Source organism: Strigops habroptila, chromosome Z (assembly GCF_004027225.2).
Source record: "Strigops habroptila isolate Jane chromosome Z, bStrHab1.2.pri, whole genome shotgun sequence".
Lineage (NCBI taxonomy): Eukaryota > Metazoa > Chordata > Aves > Psittaciformes > Psittacidae > Strigops > Strigops habroptila.
Window position 1 is genome coordinate 65753323 of NC_044302.2, and position 23269 is coordinate 65776591.

The 23269-nt window shown below is 37.2% G+C and overlaps 1 protein-coding gene across 1 annotated transcript in view; it reads left to right on the forward strand.

Moving 5' to 3' along the window:
• The window catches only part of PCSK5 (proprotein convertase subtilisin/kexin type 5), a 253347-nt gene that overhangs the window by 205316 nt on the left and 24762 nt on the right, over positions 1-23269 (forward strand). The window contains exons 22-27 of the mRNA XM_030469899.1: positions 790-926; positions 2869-3066; positions 3409-3477; positions 17077-17119; positions 18836-18978; positions 20174-20374. Of these exons, the coding sequence (XP_030325759.1) occupies positions 790-926; positions 2869-3066; positions 3409-3477; positions 17077-17119; positions 18836-18978; positions 20174-20374 (791 nt within the window). The remainder of the gene's footprint in view (positions 1-789; positions 927-2868; positions 3067-3408; positions 3478-17076; positions 17120-18835; positions 18979-20173; positions 20375-23269) is intronic.

Below are 23269 nucleotides of genomic sequence, written 5' to 3' on the forward strand. Positions count from 1 at the left end.
TCCCAAGCCCTCAGACACCAAACTGGCCAAAATAGTTCAACCTGGAAGATTACAGTCCCTCCTCTCTTATTTTCTTAATATTGAAAACATTGTCAAATTGTCAAGACAACTTGTTTTACATTCTTTTAATAGTCATATCTGTAGTGATGCTTTTCTAATTTTCTCCCAAACAGATTAAAACCCACAGACATTAAGTAGCAGTGAAAAATGGACCAGAAATTTTCATCAGATAAAAGGATTCTGTAGCAAATATTTCATTACCTAATAAAATGAGAACATTTAGCAGCAAAACTCCTAAGTGTTCGCAGATATGCAAGTCTAAAAATACAGATCCTAAAGGCCAAGATTCAGATAGATGTTTGACTTTCTGTACAAAGTCATTTTACTGAAGCCATAGCACCATTCACAGGAAACCTTTAAAGTAAAACTAATAGAAAACTCCAACAGACAGATCATTCCTTCACAAAGAAAGACTAAGTCTCCTTTTCCTTCTAACAGACATAAGTGACGACTGCAGGGATTGTGGTAGAAGGACATCTAGGTACACTATCAAAACGTGATTTTTTCTCAGAAGAATCTAATCTCTGAAGTCTAAGATCCAGGTTCAAAAGATGGTTGACTTTCTACTTAATAAATACTATAAATAAGATCAGGAAAATGAAAGAGTAAAGCTCAAAGACTCTTGTGAACAAAGTGAAGGGAAAATACCTTGAGTTTCTTGTTAGTTTCCATTAAACTTACAGAACAACTAGTTGCTAAATTTTTAATTATGCCTCTCTGCCTCGAAAGAGTCTTTGATGATGGTCGCTGTATTATGCAATGCCCCAGAGGAAAGTTTGAATTCAAAGGACAATGTCATTTGTGCCATCATACCTGCTTGGACTGCAGTGGAAGTGAACCTAACAAATGCACCACTTGCGGAACAGGTAAGAAAGATTTCCTCATGCAGCTTTTTTCCCTTCCTTGGCCTCCAAGTTCCCTTTTCCCTCTTCTCTCACAGTTGTTAGAGCCAATAAAATAAGTAGTGCCTTTGCTACTGATCTCCATCATAATCTTGTTTTAACCCTGGAGGGATTTGGAACTCCATTCATCTTTTTAAAAGTACAAGAAAACACAACTCTGTGTTGTCCTTGCATCTTCATGCATTTGCCTTGGTGTATTTTGAATAGGAGCTGTGTTAACAGAAACAGAAAGAGTAGCACAGATAAAAAAAGGACAGAAAACCTACATAGCCTGCCTCTGGAAAAGAAAGCTCCATACATGCCTCCCTCAGCCTCCACATAGTATGTGCTGTGCTGAAACGCACAAGAAAGCAGGGTGCTTTCCAAAATGTCTGGGGAAGGCTAGGAAACAAGCCGCCACAGACTGCTGTGTCCTTTCAGCTGGAAAAATGGGGCATGCAAAGAGAAGCTTACCACCGACACACATAGTAACTCATACTTTTTGACACATTTTTATAGAGCCTAGGTTGAAAGAGGGGGTAATACAGCTAAATTTCTGGTTGCTAAAAAAAATAACTCTTCTCCTCTTGAACCTCCCTTTTAAAAATTATTTCCTCTTGCCTCTGTAACTTCTGATGGATGAAGAACTTGAAGATATTACATACAAGTACGTGTAGCTAGACTGAACTGCCGTTGGAAATGAGTAGTTAAGATTTAACTTTCAATTCACTTAATAAAGAGGAATTTTTGGTGAGCTTTTTCTGAGAAATCACAATGGATCCACAGCCTTTTTCCTTTCAGCTGCTACTTCCATTTCAGTCCTGGTCATTAATGGCCCAGGCTTTATTTAGTAATAAGAGTCTAGATTACAAGAAAACACTAGTATATGTGGCATTAATTTGATGATGAGATTGACTTTCTCACTTTGGGAAACATGACTCTGTAGATGAAAGTTTCAGATGGTTCTTCAAGTCCAGTGTGAGGGCGAAGTTGGTGTAATTGTTCCCCAGATCTCTCCATATACTGGACAGCAATATAAATTTCTGTATTTCTGTATATCAAGAAATGAAGACACTGATGAGAGTCACACCCTGAGGAAGCTGGAAAAGATCATTGTAAGGATTTGTACATGAAAATTAAAACAAAGTCTAACTACTTCTGCTATGATGCAGCAATTATTCCCTATTATTGCTGCTTCTCTATTATATTATAGCTGTTTCAAAAATAAATTATCGTAAACAAATTCTTGCTCTTCAGGTAAAGCATTCAAACACACTTATCACAATAATGTATGTCATTTATACTATAGGGTAACCCGTTAGAAAACTTCCCATGTTGCAGCACATGGCATGTGGAGTCATAGGTGTTTTCACAGATTTCATTCATTCAGGATTTGAAGTAGAGAACTCTCAATTCTCCATGCACTAGGGAATGCTAATTCTCTGATAGCAAATAGATGCACATTTGCTATTCATATTCAAATCTAAATGATTCCAGAGTCTAGCTGTGACTAGGATGAGCATTACAGATTAATCTTCTATGAAAACAGACTGATCCTTTCCAAAGGTGAAGTGGACAGCTTTGCTTTCTTAATGGCAATTCTACATGGGCATGTGCAATAAAGTATGTCTGCTGCAAGGGAACTCAGTAACGGACAACTCTTAATCCTTACTTTTTTAGATCGATGGACATAAAAAGTAATTATACACTAGCATGACATCTTTATAAGTCATATATCTCCAGGAATGAGGAAGGTTTGAAGTCCTGAATCTTTTATACATTTTAGCTCATCTGGTGTAAATCTGTACAAATCTAGAGTGAACAATGTGAATTCTCACAGCTGCATTATTGGTGCTTCATAAAGCTGATTCTTATGCCCAAATTTCCTCTGTTGCTGACATAATTTTCCTATTTGTTTGCCACATAGATAGAAGAGGGATTGAACGTTTCCTGTATCATGGGGAGTGCAGAGAGAGCTGTCCTCCAGGACACTACCATTCAGAGCATATCTGCATGGCTTGCTTTAGCCACTGCGAGGTATGCCTGAACTCCAGTCACTGCAGAAGATGTTTCGGAGGCTACTACCTTACTCAAAATGTATGTCAGAAGCATAGCTGTAAAGAAGGTAAGCATCCTTCAGTAAGAGTTAACAAATATTCTATTTAATTTGTTTCAGAAATCTGGTTAAGCAGCTTGGTTCCTGTTTTGTAATATACAATCACACCTGATCCTGAGATCCTTAAATTCCAGCTCCAATTATCTTCTAATACCATGTTAATGTAAAATAGGAGTATTTTCTGCAAATTCAGTGGGGTTACACAAGAACAAATGAGAAAAGAAATTGCTGCGAATCTTTCTCCTTTTGGATTTGGATAAAGCTTATTTTCAGGAACTTTGCTAAGTGCTTCCAAGTATTTGGCTTCCATTACCTAGAATTAACTCCAAATTGTTGATTTGTAAAACACAGGTGAGGTGGAAGATCCTAACTCTGAAGATTGCATACCTTGTTCAGATGGATGCCAGAAATGCAAATTGGGTAAATATTCCCTTTATGAGCCTTTATTCTTATACCCAAGGTAGAGGAAAATTATTCCTCCGCCCTCTGTGGTCACGAACCTATGTGTATGCTGCCGAGCCGTTAGTCACTGCTGCATTCTCTCACTAAGTAAACTGTATTTTTTCACAGCATATTCATTTTTTAATACCATTTCTAAATTCTATCAATCTCCAGCATAAATACAATTTTTTTATTATTATCTATTAATCTTTGCTGCACTTTTTTTCCTGCTTGAATGTCACCGTCAGGCAGAGAGAGATTTACTGACTTTCTGAAGCTATTATCAGATGCAGAACTTTATCATAGATATTCATTTTTTTCAGGCCTGGTAATGGATAAGTAGCCCATGCTTTTTCTTTAAGGAAATAGACATACGGACAGATCTTAAATTTCATTCAAGAGCAAGTCATCACAACAGCAATGCTACCCGCCCTATAAGACACACTAAAACATTGATTCATTTTTTCATGTGGAATTAAAAAAAAAGTTCCTTCTCAACATAATATGATGTTGGCAGAAAGTTTGTTGTCTTCAAACAAACTTCATTTAACTTACAGAACTTGATTGAATCTGTATCACAACAGCTCACCTCAACAGAGGATTAAAACTATTCAGAAGACATCACAATTCATCATTTGCACTGTGTTTACATAAAGAAAATCTTATTTCTTGTGGCTATATGGACAGAAGTACAAGTACTTCAAGACTGAGAGGCAACAGGGTAGCCCATCAGAAAGGCAGTCTTCCCTTATGACCTCTTAGACAAATTTCATCTGAAGAAAGCACAGAGTAGCTAATAAACCTAAGCTTTACATTTTTTGCTGCAAATCTAAGAGCAAGTCACTGATCTACAAATAGTTATGTGGAAGTACTACTTGTTAAAAGAAAAGAACAAATTTGGCTTGCAATATTTCCAAAACAATTTTTTAAAGTGCTAAACTTAGAGTCTACCAGGACTATCCACCTCCTCCCTGAATTCAGGCAGAATTTCCAAAGACAGAGGAGCTCATACTGAGCCCCCTCATTTCTCCTACTTGCTCCACTTGGGGAATAGTGTAACAGGCACTAACACCAGTACCCAGAGACTGAATGTTGCAATACAGAGGGGAGTGAATAGCAGGAACTCAAGTCAAAGAAAACTATGAAAGTACCCCATGAGAAAAAATCACTAAAAAATCAAAAAATTTATTCCCACTGGACACAACCATTTTGATATTCTTGCTGCTTTTGTGTCAACAATATTTTTCCCTGGAAAAACAGACATACATGCTCATGCATACCAAACTTCTGAAAGGATTTTCATCCTATACTACTTTCTTCTTTTGACCACTCATCCAATCTAATGTCATTATCATAAAACACCCTATGACTCTCGTGACTAGTCATTCTACATGAATGCAGTCAAGCCTAATGCTTTTCTTTATGACTACACCTGTAGCTTTCAATACGGCTGAATGAAGAGCTGGAGGAATCAATCTTTAACATGACTGCAACTATAGTGTGGTCTTTTTTTGTATGGCATGGTATCTAGAGTCATGCCAACTGTCTGCTTGGTTGTAGAGATTAAAAAGAAGAAAAGCAAAGGGAGAGAATCTATTTCAGTACCAATTTTTATTGCTGCTACTGGATATTACTTTCCTATGGTAATATTTTTGGTGCTTTACACACTTGTGAAAAATTTTGTATCTCTTCTGCAACTGTAAAGTGCCAATCATCACTTTTGAATTAGGGTGAAATGCACTACAAATAGCAACTTCTTTTAAAAACAGTCATTGCAAGCAACTCAAATGCTCATTTTCTGTGTACATGAGCTTAGTAAGGAGCTCCTGCATAGGGAGACTGCAAGACTGTTCATCGGCTGCTGGCATACAGAAAAAGGGGCTGTACTAATTTAACTTTGCCCCCAGAAGATGACTCATCTCCTAAATATTAATCATCCATAATATTCACTGCATATTTACCCTCAGGTTCTTTCAATCAAAGTTCTGATTTAAAATAGGCTTTTCAAAAGCTTCAAAGATCAACAGAATGGATGCAGGTAAAACAAAGACTGAATTAACTTTCACTGCTGGCTAAAGTCAGAAGCATTAAGATGCCAGAGCTTGGTAAGGGGCATAATATAAAGGAAACTCTTTGGTGGTTACTATGGATATATTATTAAGAGTCAAAGAGATTAGTTTAATGCTAGCTCTATTTGGAACAGAAGCACAGCAGTGGGCGAAAAGGAAGATCCCAAGCAGCTTTTGCAAATTACCATGTGTTCTTCAAGTAAAGCATGAGCTATAAACTTCAAACTTAGAATGAATCAGGTAGAGATGTTGTTTGCTTGTATTTATACTCTTAATATTCTATGAGTTTTCAGGCCTATCAATAACTTAATTCATAGATAAGATGAGCAGAGTAATAGGTTTCTCATGTCTTATCAGAAAATTGATATATTTAAGGACTTCTGTAAAAAAAACAGCTGAACTGCCTGTCTCTTAGAAGAAATGGATTGTTTTGAAAGCTGTAAGGAAATTGCACTGCCATAAAAGTAACTTCAAATAGTAAAATTTCAAGGTGGTAAAATACAGAATGTGATACATTTAGTTTCACATCTTTATGGTCTTTCTACAGACTCTTTTTAAAATTAAGCAAATGATTTTGCAGTCTCTCTTTGTCTTATCTTCCTTCCAACATCACTGAGGATGTGGTCATCACTTAATCTGAATAAGAACTGTAGAGCAGGAGGAGGAAAAGCATTTCAAAACTATGAACATTTCTTCTAGAAGTGCAGCAGAAAGCTTTGAGGAATGCTCTATTAGAAAAATGGGGTGGGGTGAGTAAAATGTCATAAGCACAGCATTTGGAATCAAAATTATATAGTTTACATACTGAAAAGTAGATCTGCATACACAAATGTAAATATATTTTGTGCATACTTATGGATCTGCAAAAGACTTCAGACAAAAAATTGCCCGGCATCTGCTCTTTCTGAAGTGCTTAGAGATCATTTGATATAAACTGTAAGAGGCAAAAATAATTAACTCCTTCAGTTTATACTGAATGCAGGGTCACTTACAGAAGCTGTATGAATTTAGAAAGGAATATTACACCACAGTGCCATTACATTGTAAAGTGGGAGCAGCAAAATGCAAGTGATTCTCTTGCTACCTACAAATTACAGAAGTTAATTGATATTTTTTTCTTTTTTGTAGGCAGACGTCTAATTTTAAGGACAGATATGTATGCTAATTAAGATAACTGAACTGCATGTTTTCCCACTAGCCTGAAGGACAAGTAGTTCTTGGCCAAAAACGTTTTTCGCAGGGCAGCAAAGAATAGATTAAACCACCACCTGCAGCCTTGGGCAATGCCGTCCTGCTTTTTGCAGGCAAGAAAATGAGTAAGATTTACTCTCTTTTGGTATGATGCCAGATGCCAGCAGGATAGAGCAAGTACTGGAGGCAGACTGTGTAGGAAATATCTCTTCTTGATGAGTAGTGACCCTGCAGAAAGTTTAAGACATGGGTATCATACTTCTATATTGGTTTGATATTTTACATCCCATGTCAGACATTTTAGACAAAAAAGGAAAACCCAACCAGTAAGTAACACTGCATATTATTGTTCACCAGGCATGAGGATACTGAAGTGGGAGATTGACAGGAAGATTGTTTCTAATATTTTCTGGGATCCTCAGGGAAGGAAGCAAAATCTGTCTTTTTTCCTCCCAGTTTGGACCCAGTTTTGTTTTAGGGTTTCAGTGTGGCAACATGTCTTTACTGTATCTACACTGAATGTCTAAAGGCAAAGATGGGAACTGTCAGAGAAACTTGATCAAGCATAGATAAGTCTTTGTAGTTTAAATACAGATGATGCTTTCTTTTAAATTCGGGTGATACTTATCTTTCTGATTCACTTCATTAATTCGGAGGCTCCTCATATTTTAAGGAAATAAAGAATCTTCAGTGCTCACAGATACCATTCTGCATGCAGACATTGTCACATCCTGGGATATGTAATAGAAAAATGGCCTTAAACAGCATTAATCCCTAAAAGATCTATGGCTTTGTGTACACAGTGTCAAAACAATGGCTATGCACAGCAGCGTTCATATCCCTACCTTCTTTTGCCCACATGCTCTTGAATTTATCTGACTCTATCCGCTGCCATACAAGCCCAAATGGCATGCTCAAGCTCACGGCATCCCATGAGGTCCGAAAGGCAGACTCTCGCCCTGGCATTGAAATCTGAAGTGAGAGCCAAGGCAAGCCAAGACTTAAGGGTGTCTTTAATATGCATGTTTAATCCTTAATTCTCATAAGCTTCAAATATATTCCTACTACTATGCAAGCAAACACAAACACAAAATTGTACAGACAAAGTCTCTAAGAAAGTGTGCTGAATAAATTTCAAGTCCATACTTCCAAGATTATCTTTACAACTTTGGTACCTCAGGTCTGATAATCCAATTTTGGACACTCTGAGACTACTTTCTAGAACAGCCATGAGCTATTGCTCCCTTTGATGCAAATAGGTCCATGGAACTGCAGGTCTTCATCACTCTGACTACCAGGCCATGATTAAATTTTATTGACTTGCCTTCTGGTGGACACTAGAAAACACCATGAAGTCTATAAAATTAAATCCAGTTGCCCCAAAAAAGACAACTTTTGAAAGAGTAAGTTCTGCTGAAGCGACATCATTAGGAGAAGGATTTTCTTCATGCCATTGTAGCTTTTACCTTCCACCTCTCAATGTAAGTTCACTTACTCACAGACTTAAATCACTTCAAAATAACACCATATTTTCTCCAGATTCTTAAAACTGTAATGAGTTTCAGAGTTGAACTTACCTTTTTAGAAAGCCATTGACTATAAGCCAACACTCAGGATGAAAAAAAAACCACCAACCAAAAAAACCAAGAAAACCCCAACCAAAACCTGCAGAATTTGAGTCACTTAAAGTAATTATTCTAAGAGAATTTCAGAGTCAATACAATGCAAGAACATAACAATCCTGACTGTTATTTGATATGTCTAAAATACAACACAGGGACCAATGTGTTTTCTCAGACACTGTCAAATCTCTATCTCTTTCTAATAATACAATTTGCATTACACCTGTGTAGTGAACACACACGGAATATGAGTATTTATGAGGGTGATAAGTGACAAACAGAAGTATATGCAATCTCTACTGACTTGCATGTGTACACTTCTCCAGCAGAAACTGCCACACCATTAACCAACAATGCTAAATATGTCCACCTGGTTCACTGGGGACATCATTGAGGATCATTGGTAAATCCACAGGAATCAACAGGATAAATATTCCTCTCTGAAGGAATTGTGAAAGCCAGGTATTCACCCAACTTGTTTGTCTTCTTACCAGTGTCCTCCCATGAAGCCACATATTCCCGATCCAGTTCTTACTCACCTACTTGCTGATTCACTTCCACTCACCTCACCCAACTTGCGAAAGTGTGACATGTTATGATATGAGTACTTTTCAGGGTTTCCCAGCGATTACTTCATCTCCATGTAGCACAATACCATGTATATCACATTTTGACCCATCCAGGTTTCTGCACAGAGTAGCACATGGCATTTTCAACATTTGCACCAAGACTATTTTCAGAGGTTAACAGAGGTTAACAGTGAGAATAAAGTGCTCCTCGGTGACGGTGCAAAGTGAAGAATGTTCAGAATAGCCATCACACTTTACTCTTGCAAATATACCTTACAAAAAAGACAAACACTGAGAAACCCCAAAAAGCTGTGTCCCTGCCTACAAAATAGGTATTTAGGACCAAGTGTGGCTTTTTGTTTTAGCAAGTCAAAGCCTGAGCAACTCTCAAAAGTTATCCAGAACCTAACTATTTAGTTTGGTCTGGGTTACAAGGTCTATGCACGAACATACAGCTATAAAGGCAGAAAGTGAGACTAAAATAATATGCAAATGCTCCACGAGATCCACTACACAGAGTAAGATGGGGAAATACCACCTATAAAGCAGTGGGAGTGAGAGAAAAGTTATTTGGAGAAGATTTAAGGAATCTATGAGATAGCTAAAAGGGCAGCACTGTGAACAGGCTCAAGCTCACAGGTACAGACTGTGATTCTGGCAGTTGTACTCATGATTAATGAGTGAAAAGTGATCTGGTTCCCATAGCAACCTAAGAAACACAAAGAAAAACTTCATTCCTTCAAACCTGATGAATAGACCTTTGCTTTCAAAATACCAGAGAAAATTATGATAAGCATCCTTTTTTATCTCAGAGTAAATCTTCCTTGAGAGGTTAATTTTGCAGAATGGGGTTTAGATTTGCAGATAACAGGACTCCTTTTCACAGGCTTCTGGAGTAAGAATATGCAATCTGTGCAAAAAGAATGCCCAGCAAGATTTGGAACTTTTTGTCTCTGATTTTCAGTACTCATATTTCAGTATAGGTAGAACATTAGAGAATGTTGTCTTTCTTGGAGTACAGGTAAAACAAAATTTCCTTGCACGCTGAAGACACAAAATGTATCTATTAAATAAAACATTCTGGTTTTGATATTTTTCTTTCTCTGAGAAAGAAAATTACACCCTGTGTAAAATCCAGGCTTTGGGCAAGTCACTGGAAAAGCCTAAGATATGAGATCGAACCATGAGTTCTGCAAACACAGAATACTCCAGATTTTAGTTTAGAGTTCTCTGTAGAAATAAGAGCACAAAATAAAAATACTGGATCAGACCAAAGGCTGGTCTAGCTCAGTAGCCACTGACCAAACAATGAATGTACTCCTAAAATTACAAAGACAAACAAAGCATGGATTGCTACTCCAACAATTTGCAGTTCAGGAGCTTCATGAATCAAAACAGTAAAGAAATGCTAGCTGCTGAATCATTCTACAGGAATTACTGAAGAACAAATATATTAAAACAAATATAATCTAAACCATCTGCAGCCCAGACCCTCTTTTCAGGGAATTTAGCTGCCTGCCTGGGGCCCAGATCAGGGTTGTCACCAGAAAACTGATGAAGTTTGTACAGCCTTCGAATTACTACCTACTCCTGCTCTTTCATATGGGTAGCAGTGATGTTTCAAAAAGACCAAGGTCAATCAAAAGATATTGCAGGACCCTGGGAAAAATGCTAGATGATTCAGGAGCACGGGTAGTGTTTTCCTCAATCCTCCCAGTAATGGAGAAAAGCAGTGTAAGAAACAGGTGAGCCCAGGACATCAAAAACTGGGTCCAAGACTTGTGCCTCCGCCAAAACTTTGTTTTTTTATAATCACCAGCAAATGCTGTATTTTGCACCTAGGACAAAGTAACACCAGAGACAAGTATAAACTGGGAGAGGAGCAGCTGGAGGGCAGCCCTGCAGAAAGGGCTCTGGGGGTGCTGGTTAACACTGAGCTCAGTGTGAGCCAGTGTTGTGCCCTGGCAGCCAAGAGAGCAAACTGCACCCTGAGGTGCATCAAACACAGCAAAACCAGCCAGTCAAAGGAGGTGATTATCCTGCTGTATTCAGCATTGTACAGCCTCACCTTGAGCCCTGTGTGCAGCTCTGGGCCTACAGTTTAAGAAGGATGTGAAGGTCCCTGAATGCACTGAGAGGAAGGTAACAAAGCTGGTGGAAGGGCTGGAGGGCATGTTCTGTGAGGGGCGGCCGAGGGCTCTGGGCTTGTCTGGTTTGAAGGAAAGGAGGCTGAGGGGTGAGCTCATTGCTCCCTACAGCTTCCTGAGGAGAAGTGGAGAGGGGGGTGCTCATCTTTTGTCCCTGTAATCCAGTGATAGGACAGATGGGAATGGTTCAAAGCTGCACAAGGGGAGGGTTAGGCTGGACATTAGGAAGCATTCTGCTCTGCTCTGCTCTGCTCTGCTCTGCTCTGCTCTACTTTGCTCTACTTTGCTCTCTGCTCTGCTCTATTCTGTTCTGTTCTGTTCCACTCTGTTCCGTTCTGTTCTGTTCCGTTCCATTCCATTCTGATCAAGCAATTCTACCTCAATATGTACTTGTTTAAATTCTTTGGGCTTATACCAGCCTAAAGCTCAGAGTCTTGATCTTTCAAATAACGAATTGTATTACAGAACCACTTATTGACTGTGGCAGTTCAAATCTTGGATTCTCCCCATCTTAAAGAATATGTTTCCCATGTGAGTCCTGCCTGCATAAATATGTTTTGTTAATGGAGGACCAATGAAATCCAGCTGTTCAAATTGGTGGTAAAACCTGCATTGATGTCTGTTGTGTAAACTTAGGACCTCCAGCCCACAGTCTGCGTTTTTGCTAGCAGGAGAGCACTCTTTGGGTGATGCTATCTCACTCAGAAGAACTACCTGTGCAGTAAGAAACTATTCAAACGTAAGGGTCCATTTCATCATAATGTGTGTTTAGAAAATGTTCCTCAATACACAGAAAGTTCATGTTTAGTAATATGCAGTTTCATGCTTCTTGAAATCATCACATTGAGAGTTTGGTAGGTGGAAACAATGGCCAGTATAGTAAGAAAAGATTATGTAACATCCAAATGATAGAATAAAATCTAAGACAAATAAACTGAGTGCCATTTCTTAATCTTGCTGCTATTGTCCTGACTTAATTTCTGTTGAAGTACTCTTACCTTTTATTTTACTAGGAGTAAGAGTGAACCACTACTTCTTCTCTGTAGCCCTGTAAGCAATACATTCTCTGGCTGATACCACCTTTTGGAGCTTCATGTGCAGTGTAAAACTCACTACAGCACTGGTCAACTATGTCTAGTGAGAGACGAGAGCTTTCTGACCCACTATTTTTAAGTCAATATTTAAAATTTTCTATTCCTTAAAGTTTCCTGATTTCCTCATTTTCCCTCAGTGAAATCTCCCAAATTTGATGCATTTACCAACATATATACAAGTATTTATGTATTCATCAACATTTCACCTCAGTTGTACAAACCATAGAACTATTTCAGATAATGCATATTATAATGCTAATTTTTGGTTTCATTTAATCTTACCTGCCTTTCATTTCAACTTCTAAACTCAACATGTTAAAATCCTTATTTGAACAGGAAAATATGCCTCATTCCCTTTATTTTGTCAATGAAATTCAATAGCAGCAAGTGAAATTATGCCTCTTTTAGACTAAGGTAATTGAGATTAGAGCTGTGTGACTTTTTTCAGTTAACCAGCTTTACAGCAGGAATAGCACTCAGAATATTTTTTGGCTTTATTAGTCTCATTTTCATCCTAATTAAAGGTAGTTTTAATTTAAAATAAAAGAATACAAAAAATAAATAGAGGTGTTTTTTTCTTTTTTTTTTAAGAGATTAAGTCTATTCGAAGTATTTTTGAGGTTTTATGCCTTAAAATGCATATATTTTTAATTCATTAAATATCTTGGCTGAACCAAAGTTATGGGTTTTGTCCAAAGGAAATACTGATGCTGGTTTTTTCCCTGTATAAATCTTACTGACAAAAGAATCCAGCTTTTTCCTTGGTTAAACTCACAATCTCTTCTTTCTCCCACTTCCTGGTAATATGACTAGTCAAAATAAATTATTAAGTCAGAAATAAGAAGAATGAAGACAAAGCTGATCTACTGGCAAACACACACACACACACACAGGGTGGGGGGCGTGGTGGGGGGACGGACAGACAGACACAAAAACAGACTGAAAAACAACCAAAACAAAAACACAGACAAACAAAAATCTTCTCACACAAACTGGAAGATCCAAAACAGAGTCCTTGGTTCCGCAACAGAAATCTTCATTTTTAAGTCTTACTGAAAGCTGAGGTTTCAGTTGGGCCCATGTCTAGTAAAAAATCTTATTACGTTTGGATTGTACATTTCAGTTATTTTTAGTTGAGATGCCATAAAAACTAAAGAAAAAATGGTCTACAGTAGTTAAAACCTATACTTACTCTAGGTGGTGATATATTACAATTTATAGTACTTTTTTTTAGATTATTATAAATTATTGTTTAGCGGAACGTAAAAGGCAAATAAAATCTAGCTGTAACTATTGAAATTAAACAATTACTGCAGGCTGGCCCTTAAAGAAAAACTGGAATGTAATATAAAATCATTTTCAGTCATTACATTTAATTAAGTTGGAAAAGAAAGGTAAACCATGCAGTGAATATCTTGAACTTCTGAGTGCAAAAAACAGTTGAGTATATACAGCACATTTTAGGCTCACAGCTGAGCCAATAAATAGTTCAAGAAATTTAATTTAAAAAAAAAGTCATGAGCAAAACAGGAAGCTAAAATAAAAGTTACAGTCTAAATACAGATCCTGCAAAATGTACCCTTGCACTTAACTTCAACTCCCAGCTTTACTGTATACAGTAGATGAAGTTAGGCATGCACATGAGCCATTGCAATATCTGGGTCTAATTAGAAGTAATACTTTGAGTAAGTGCTACTCAAAAGTACAGTGGGCTAGCCATGTAAAGTTTCCAGAATTAGGATCTGTCTAAATACCACGAACACTCAAACATAATGAAACAGTGACAAGCATTTCCAAAACGCTCTGGAGCTCATTTTTGGTATGGATGAACTTATGTACTAAATATTTCAATAAGCCTCTAGAGTAAAAAAAAAAAAAAAAAAGAAAAATCATAACACTTACAGTGTTCCTTTACATATTTGAACAAAAATACCCTTCCAGCACAACAATGCTATGCTTGTAACACTAATGCCCATACTTCCCTCCCAGAGTAGGAAAAAACACTAATTCATTTCAAATCAGAGAGTTCCAACAGAATGCATGAATGTTTGGCGTTTGACCAATATTTAACCTTTGCACGTACCTTTTCTGTATTATAACATAGCTGCACTCCAAATGTATTGTACTTGAGAAGGTGGAGGGAAGGCATGGGGGAGGGAACAGGAGTATCAGTTTATTACAGACAAGGAAAGAAACCAAATTACTTTTTCTATGAACTCTAAATGATCTTTACTTATCTAAGAAAAACTGCAATAAACCCAGAAATTCAAAGAGGATTTTTTTGTGTTTGAGGTCTTACGTATTAAAACTGGTTGAATCCTTTTCCCAGTGCTATCAAGTTCATTTTTGTTTCTGTCTTCTAAAGAGTGGCATAAGCTCAACATAGTGGAAATCAATGCAAATGGAAACTCTAAATTATAGATAAAATATTGGCAGTTCTCATGACAAGAAGTCTTTTGGAGCACGACATATCAACGAACCCACCTTGCACCACACTTTGCGTTATTTTATGGGCAAGTGAAGGTCTCAGTGAATATAGCATGTTTGTTGCTGCTAGTCCAAGAATTTATTGTGGCAGATTGAAAGGACCCATTGTAGAAGAACTGCACATATATATACATAAAATTCCCTAGACTTAATTCCTTGCCAAATATCAAACTTACTATTGTAGGAATAGTTCCATATTCAGTTTTCTCTTCTCCTGCTATTAGATGATTGTCCTCTTTGCATTCTTTTCTAAACTATGTTCATTATTCTTTAACAGTTTAAATTCAGAAGCTAAATATAAAAAGTGGTAGATCAACTATTTAGTCAGTATGTCTTTAAGAGAAGGAACAATGGTCTGGTAAGGGCTGATAAATAACATAATATAGTACACGAATTGGCAAATTAGGTCACACTAGCCCAATAGCTGCATATTTTCATTTCAAAAAATTGTCAAGAATTCTCCTGCTGCCTCCAAAATCTTAGGTTCGAAGAAAGACTCAGCACATTCCCAAGTGAAACACAGCAAACCAGCTATTCCTATGAATTTTGTGGCCTTGTAATAAGGTATTTACTATTACCACTTCTGCCTAAAATTTGTGTAAGAGCAGAATGTAAGTGCCATTTGTGATACATTTTTTCCCTTGCCACAATATGTGTTCCTACCCACACTCTAAACAAACTATTTTTACCATTTTTTCCCTAAATACCTTCTCTTAGATCCTAAACCAATTCAAAATGCATGTTCTTTACTTAATGGTCACTTACTTAATTTTCCAAACTCTTTCCACAGGACAACCAGACATTGCAACTTTGTTTGCAATTACTGCTGAGATCTGTCTCAAACTGAGCTATATAGATATTCATCCATACAGGCAAAACTGAGAGGGCAGTTAGGAAAGAAAAATGTCATCTGAACCTCCCAAGGGCAAGAGGGGAAAGAATCCTTTTTTCATAAAAGCCAGAAAGTACATGGAGAGTTAGTTACTAAACCAGCAAGCAACCCCAGAAATTTTAACAATGTCTCTTTGATGCATTCCCTATTCTTTCCAACAACAAAATATAAGGACTGTGTGTGCCAATTTTCAAAAGGTATAAATACACTTATTTATCATCATACCAACCTGACTCCAACAATATTCTATAAATGCTGTAAGGGAAAAAATCCACACAAATTAATTGGGGGAAAAAATATCTCAGGAAATGTCCTTATTCAGAAACAATAATAATAGTGTTCAAAAAATAATTCAAAAAGAAGCCATGGACAAACTAAATGTCTTTCAGCTAGAAGTAAAAGAAGACTTTGTAGAAAATATTTTCATATTTTAAGAGTATTTCCCATCTTAACATAAAATCTAATGCAAGGAACATTAGATAAGGTGATTGCTTTTCTGTTTGTGCTCTAAACAGTAAAGAGAATACTTGCACAGATCTGCAGCATTTCTGGGTAAAACTTTACACCTCATAAATAAATTGCTAGAATTACTTGCAAAACCAAGCGCATGTTGCCTAATAAGTTTGCATGTGTAAAGTGTGATTTATTGTAGACGCAGTTCAAACAGACTCAGTAAAAATTTTGCCTTATGAGTACTATTAATATCAAAAATAATTTATAGCCATTTCGTAGTAGAGCAGTTTATAAATACGTTCACCCAGGTTATTCTGTTTCCTTCCATTCTTCTCCCTTTGGGATATTTGAGTAAAGGAAATGGAAATGGAAAGCTAAAAGAAGATAATGGAAGGTTATAGAAAATATTCTTCGCTTTGTGTGAGCATAAAGCCATATCCATCACTGTAACACTTTTAAGAATTTGTATAACACTTTTTCTGTTCATTTAATAGAATTTTTGAATGCAAAAATTAGTTTTTTGACAAGGAAGTTTACCCAAATGCCTTCTCCCCCAGCCTCCCCCTGCCCATAATATAGAAAGGTGTTTGTGTAGCTGGGAATTTTTAAAGTGATTACTTATATGTTTTTCAAAAGTTTGCTTTCAGAGACGCCATATGCTTTTAACTTACCTCTGCAACAAATAAAGAAATAGGATGAAACTACAGCTAAGGATAACATAGAGTGTCCTTTTAAGACATTGTGCCTAACCTGAGCTTCTGGGAAGGTTTTGCTTATAAGAACAGCACTTCTTAAGCACTCAGCAACTTCTAGGTACCTTATGCTGAGGATTCAAAAGTCACAGGTCACTGTGAAAATACAGGCCAAGACCTGATTGTGGAAGAGTTTATCTGCAAAAAAGTGTAAACAGAGATTCAGAGATAATAATATTCTAGTTATGGCTGTAGTGATTTTAATGTAAGAAATACATAAAAATTGTGTAGCAACAATTCTTTTTAGCATTCTGGTTTTAACTCTGAATATTATTTACATAATTTCACATTTTTAATTTCAGATGACCCAAGAATCTGTATAACATGCATTCAGAACTATTATATGTAAGTATGGCTGTATAGCTCTTCATGCTCATACATTTTTCTAAAGCAAAAATGTGTGCTTCACTACATAGATCTGCTCTGCACGTATTACCCCACTCCTTATAAGTATTGCCTACCTGAGAATAGTAATTTTGGAAAAAGGTTTGTAAAGTGCTGAAAAACTAGCCAATCTCTCACTACCAAGGCTTTTTAAAATGCATGGACTGATGTGAACTTTGCATCTATAAAGAGAGTAATATGGATAAGGAAAGGTCTAAAACAATGCCTCTGGATTTGGAATTCGTATGCTCTTAATATATTGTGTCCAGTTCTGGTATTAGCAGCTCAGTGGGCACACTTAAAAATGTTAAGCAAAGGAAAAATATTAATTGAAAGATTAACTTAAACAGAGGGAAATGAAGAACTTTACTGCTTTTCAAAGGGACATCTAGAAATTTCTGTAAAATTATCATGACAAAAGAAAACATTCATAAAAAGGCTATTCAATCTAGCTGTAAACAATGGCATTGGATTATATATTTTTACATGCAATCATATATATAGTAATTTCTAATTCATCATGTATTCATTTTTGTGCCTACATTTAAAAAAGAAAATCAAAAGAGTTACACTGAAGAACTCTGAGATTAGAAAACATCTTTGCTGGTGACATGGACAGTGGATTTGAGTGAGCTCTCAGCACATTTGTCAATGACACCAAGCTGTGTAGTTCAGTTGGTACACTGCAGGAAAGAGATGCCATCCAGAGGGACCCTGACACACTCGAGGGGTGGGCCAGTGTTCAAGAAGACCAAGTGCAAGGTCCCACACCTGGGTCGGGGCAATCCGAGGCGCAACTACAGATTGGCAGAGAATGGATTGAGAGCAGCCCTGAGAAGAAGGACTTGGGGTTATTGGTTGACAAGCTCAACATGACCCAGCAGCATGCGCTCACAGCCCAGAAACCAACCATATCCTGGGCTGCATCAAAAGAAGTGTGACCAGAAGGTCAAAGGAGGTGATTGTCTCCTTCTAGTCTGCTCTCATGAGACCTCACCTGCAGTACTGCATCCAGCTCTGGGAGCAACAACACAAGAGGGCTGTGGACCTCTTGGAGTGAGACCAGAGGAGGGCCACAAAGATGCTCTGAGCGCTGGAGCACCTCTCTTATGAAGACAGGGTGAGAGAGCTGGGCTTTTTCAGCCTGCAGAAGAGAAGACTCAAAGGAGACCTTAGAGCAGCCTTCCAGTATCTAAACAGGGCCTACAAGAAATCTGGAGAGGGACTTTTACAAAAGCAAGTAGTGCTAAAACAGGGGGGAATGGCTTTAAACTGAAAGGGGGGAGGTTTAGATTAGACGTTAGGAAGAAATTCTTTGCTGTGAGGGTGATGAGGCACTGGCACAGGTTGCCCAGAGAAGCTGTGGCTGCCCCATCCCTGGCAGTGTCCAGCGCCAGGCTGGAAGGGACTTTGAGCAAACTGGTCTAAGGGAAGGTGTCCCTGCCATGGGTTGGAACTAGATTATCTTTATTGTATCAACCATTCTATGATTGTATTTGCCAGTTGAAGAAGTAACATAAGTGCAAATACACTTTGATTGAACCCTTCGTTAGAGGAATAATTTCCCTTCATTAGGATGAGAACAGAGCTTTACCATTACCATACCTAGAAATATATGAAAAGAGGCTTAGTGACCTCAAAGGAAACTTACTAATGATGTTCTACTTTATCTTACAGGTATAAGCAGCATTGCTACAAATACTGCCCAGAAAATACCTACAGAGATGAAAGTTCTCTGCAGTGTAGAGAATGTCCTAGCAAATGTGATAGCTGTGACAAGGACACATGTGATTCGTGTAAGGAAGGCTTTTACCTCTTAGGTAAGCAAAATACCAATTAGAATTTTTCTTTAGAGAAAAAGTCTGGACCCAAATTCTTAAATTCATAAACCTCTTCTGTGACAGACAGTGGAGGCTGAGGGGAGTTAGCCCTTTGCAGAATCAGATCCTTTGCATTAATAGGGTGGTTATGTTAGCCAATGGTGCTGTTTGGTTCGATATATTAGACCATATCTTCCTACCTTTTTTTTTTTCAATTTTGTTTTTAATGCATTTCCACTCTTTTGGTGAAATAGAAAAACTATTGTGTTTGATTCAGACTTTGTGAAAAGAAGGGGTTTTAAGTCACTGAAAGATATGGAAACTTTTCTTTACTATTTGCAAGTTGAGTTTTACTTTGACTTTCAGGTCCACATAAAGTAAGAAGCCTTAAACCCTTAAACTAAAACAAGCTCAGTTAAAACCACTAAATTCCACATCAGATTCACACAAGACTAGGAATATCTTAGCTTTATTACAAAGCCATAAATCTGGAAGGTCTGATTCAGACATAGTGCCAAAAATGCATCACAGGAAATCCTGAGGTTATGGTATTCTTGTGCTTTGCCTGATGAATATGCCCTGTAGCTGAGTACAAGAGCATCACATTCATGGAACACTCTGTGGTCACATCCTGAGGTGATCTGATGGTGTGGGGGGTTTTTTAATCGAAATTGGAGGAAGCTCAAAAAATTATCAGTGTAACAACTTCTAGGGGCTTTGCTGCAGCGTGCCAACTCTTAAATCAATTTACCTGATTTTAGCTTTATATTAGCCAGAAACTAGAGATCTGTTCAATTCCTCAAAGTTTGCATATATCTAACAATCTTAGGGACCTCTGGACAGTGTAATAGTTGGGATGGAACCATAAAATTTTTATCCAGATTTGGACTTTTGGAAGATTTGTATATTCCAGATTTTAAGATGTGGATGAAAAACCATCTAGATACAAATTTAAGTGCAGCTTTGTTTGAAGTTTATGAAGCTTGCATAAGGAACTGAGCTGAATTTAGGTTTCATGCTAAAAGACCTAGAGGTTACATAGCTACAAAAAGTTTCATGATTTCTTACATACTGTTTTTTTCTTACACCATTTCTTGCTGGAGACAGAGAGATGCTGTAGGAGAAATAATACCTCCTTTTCAGGATTGACACGGGGCACTAGAAGCCGTGATGCCAGGCTCTGTTTTTGTTGCAGGTGGCACATGTGTGAGTGAGTGTGGGGATGGCTTCTTTACTGATGACATCTCCAGAGAATGCGAACCTTGCCACAGGAGCTGTGCAATGTGTGTTGGATACAGCTATGAGAACTGTACTGGGTGCAGAAACAGTTTCCAGCTATCTCACGGGCAGTGTCTGAGTCCAAGAAATTCTCCACCCAGTGGGAAGTTCTGGAGTGGTAAGTTGCAACAGATCCCTTAATCTTTTCTATTTTCCTGGAGACTACTAAACTAAAAGTTTCAGAAAGAGGATATCAAGATCTTGCCCCTTGAGTGAAACTGTAGTGTTGTCCAGCTCATTATCGTTTTAAAAATAGACCGACTAAAAACATTGGTTTCACAGAATGAAATTCATTTTCCTGCAAATAGCATATTTTAATACAACTTGGGTGTTCCATATCTAGGAGTTGTCTTATCTAGATGGATAGAAGTTAAAAAAAAATGAAAAAGATAAAAGATAGATAATAGATTAAAGTACTGGGAGTTCCTTATCTAAAGCACTGGAAGCCTTACAAGCTATGTTTTAGACAAGTTTTGGAGCTACTGATTCCCTGCATAGAAATATGTAGAGTTGGAGGAAATGGAAAGTAGTCAAGTATGTGTCTATCTGTGTATGTGGTATGTGTTTAAAAGCAAGCTCTTTTCTCTTCTCTCCCTAATTTAGGCATGCACCACTGTCTAAAGGAACCAAACAGAGGACACAGAACTACATTCTGAAGTTCTTGTCCTACTTTGGCCATTTACACAACCTTCACAAAATATTCAGTTCTTTCTTGGTGCCCTCACCTATAGCACAGGAAAAACAGTTCTCTTAAAAAAAAAAAAAAAAAAAAGGAAAATTTGGAAGGAATACGTTTTTAAAAATTAAAGCTGTTGAAGGGAATTATTTGAAAATAATTTTTTAAATTATTTTCAAATGCATCCCAGTTCTGTCACAAATTTCTTGATAAGAAAGTGTTAAATGAAAAGTGAATAGGAGAAAATTTGTCGTTCCCACTATGTCAGTTACATAAAGTACAACTGAATAGGTTATGTTACCCAATGAGCAGTACTGAATTTACCACCCAGCACACAAATTAAAACTCATTTGCCATGAATGTCCATTCTTTTAAAGTCAAACATGTGCAGCACGAGGAATTTCAATAGTTAGGATTGCAAGTGGCACTTTTTAATTATGTGTATATCATACTCTCCAACAAAGGGTAAAATTTCCCCTAGAGTTTCAATAGCTGTTTTGCTGATCACTGCAAACAAAGAGAAAAGTCAATGTCATATAATCCTTTCACTCTCTTTATAATTGTAAAGCATCAGCTGGAATAACACCTTCGGTTTTGGGCACACTGTTGAAAGAAAGAAGTGGGCTGATTAGTGAGGAAACAGCGAGGATTACCAGAAATCTACAGAGAAAATTATTTACAATAAAAAGTTGTGATAAATGAGGGGTTTAGAACTAAATGAGAAAGCTGAGAAAAACACAATCGCAAAGAAGGGAATAGATTGGGTATCTGTAAGTGCAGTAAGTAGGACTTAAAATGCAGAAAAGGAGGTTTAGATTTGGCATTGGAAAAAAGGGGACTTTCAAATGGAATAATGGAGTAATAGAACCTTTGAGGAGGTTTGGGGATTTCCATCACTAGGGGTCTTTAAGAACACATGAAAAGCATCTGACAAGGATGTTTACTGAATAGAGCAAGAGACTAGATTACTTAAGGTGCCTTCCAGCTTTATTTTTCTACCAAATACAAATTTTCCTCTGATTCCTGAGTCTTTATTTGACTCAAACACATCAAAGAATGACTATCCTTAGATCTATATAACCTGGCATTAAAAATTAAAATAAACTAACAAATATTTTCAGAATAATATTGACCATTTCTATTCATTGCCTACCTATGACAAAATGTTGTATCAAAAGGAGTGACATTTCTTCACTTCGGAAAAAGATCAGAGATCTAAAAAGGAGAAATATTAACAGAAAGTTAGTCTCCTCCATGCATTTCCTTGTGTTTCATCCATATGAGTTAGTATGTCTTCAATTTGAGACTATCTACATCAGTGCCATGGAAGAGCACATCTGTAATTTGGTTGATCTATTGGTTATCTATTTCTCACACTGTCAAATGAGGTGACTTCTTATCTGTTTTTTTCTTTTGAGCAGGCAGCTGTTGCAGTTCTGTGTATAGCATTGCTGAAAACCTTTCACTTCATCTTGCCTACTGTTTCGCTTTTCTTCCAGTAGTTAAAATACATCTTATTTATGGGTATTTCAAACTGTAAGGCACATCTCTCTCAGAGCTGTACTGGCTTGAACATTAATGGCTGCTCCAAAGTTACAGGATTTCTGCTACAGCTAGCGATAGGAGCCCAGGGAACCTGGCTCATGGCTCTTCACCTTTTCTTGGATACGCTTGCTGGAATTCCTGCAGTGTGGCTGCAGATGTGCTATGTAACTGCTGAGAAAGTGATGTTGAACTGTGCAATGGTTTCAGCCTTTTCCCACTAGGGTAGGCTTCCAAATAGTACTAACCTTTAAGTCAAAACGTTAATGAAGTTGTCATTGTCTTTACTGACAGTGAGTAAGTTTATCAACAGATGGTGAGGTTTCTTGCTCAGATACTGTTGGATTATCTGGTTCTCATAACAGTCATTTTCATTTGCTAATTAACAAATCTAAATGGCTGATTTTTTTTGCTAGAGTATCACTCTTTCACTCATTTCTTTTGATGATGCATTAAAGAGGTAGTTATCAGCTAAGTCCAGATTTACAACTGATTTTTTTCTTTTAATTCTCATTCTCTCATAATGAAAAATAAAGGATTCAGGCAGGATCAAATGACATTTAACTCTAGTATTACATCACAGACATAGGCCAGTTCCTAGTTAGAGACTGCAGTACATTTCACACCCTGATACTGTTTGAAATACATGGGTAATTTTAAAAACAAAAAGAAAAAAAGGAAAAAAAAAAAAGAAAGAAAAGGAAAAGAAAGAGTTTTGCTATCTGTTATAATTATTTTCTTCATTGTCAAAAGTTTTCTGAAAACCAATAAAATTTAGGAGAGGCAGCCATTGTA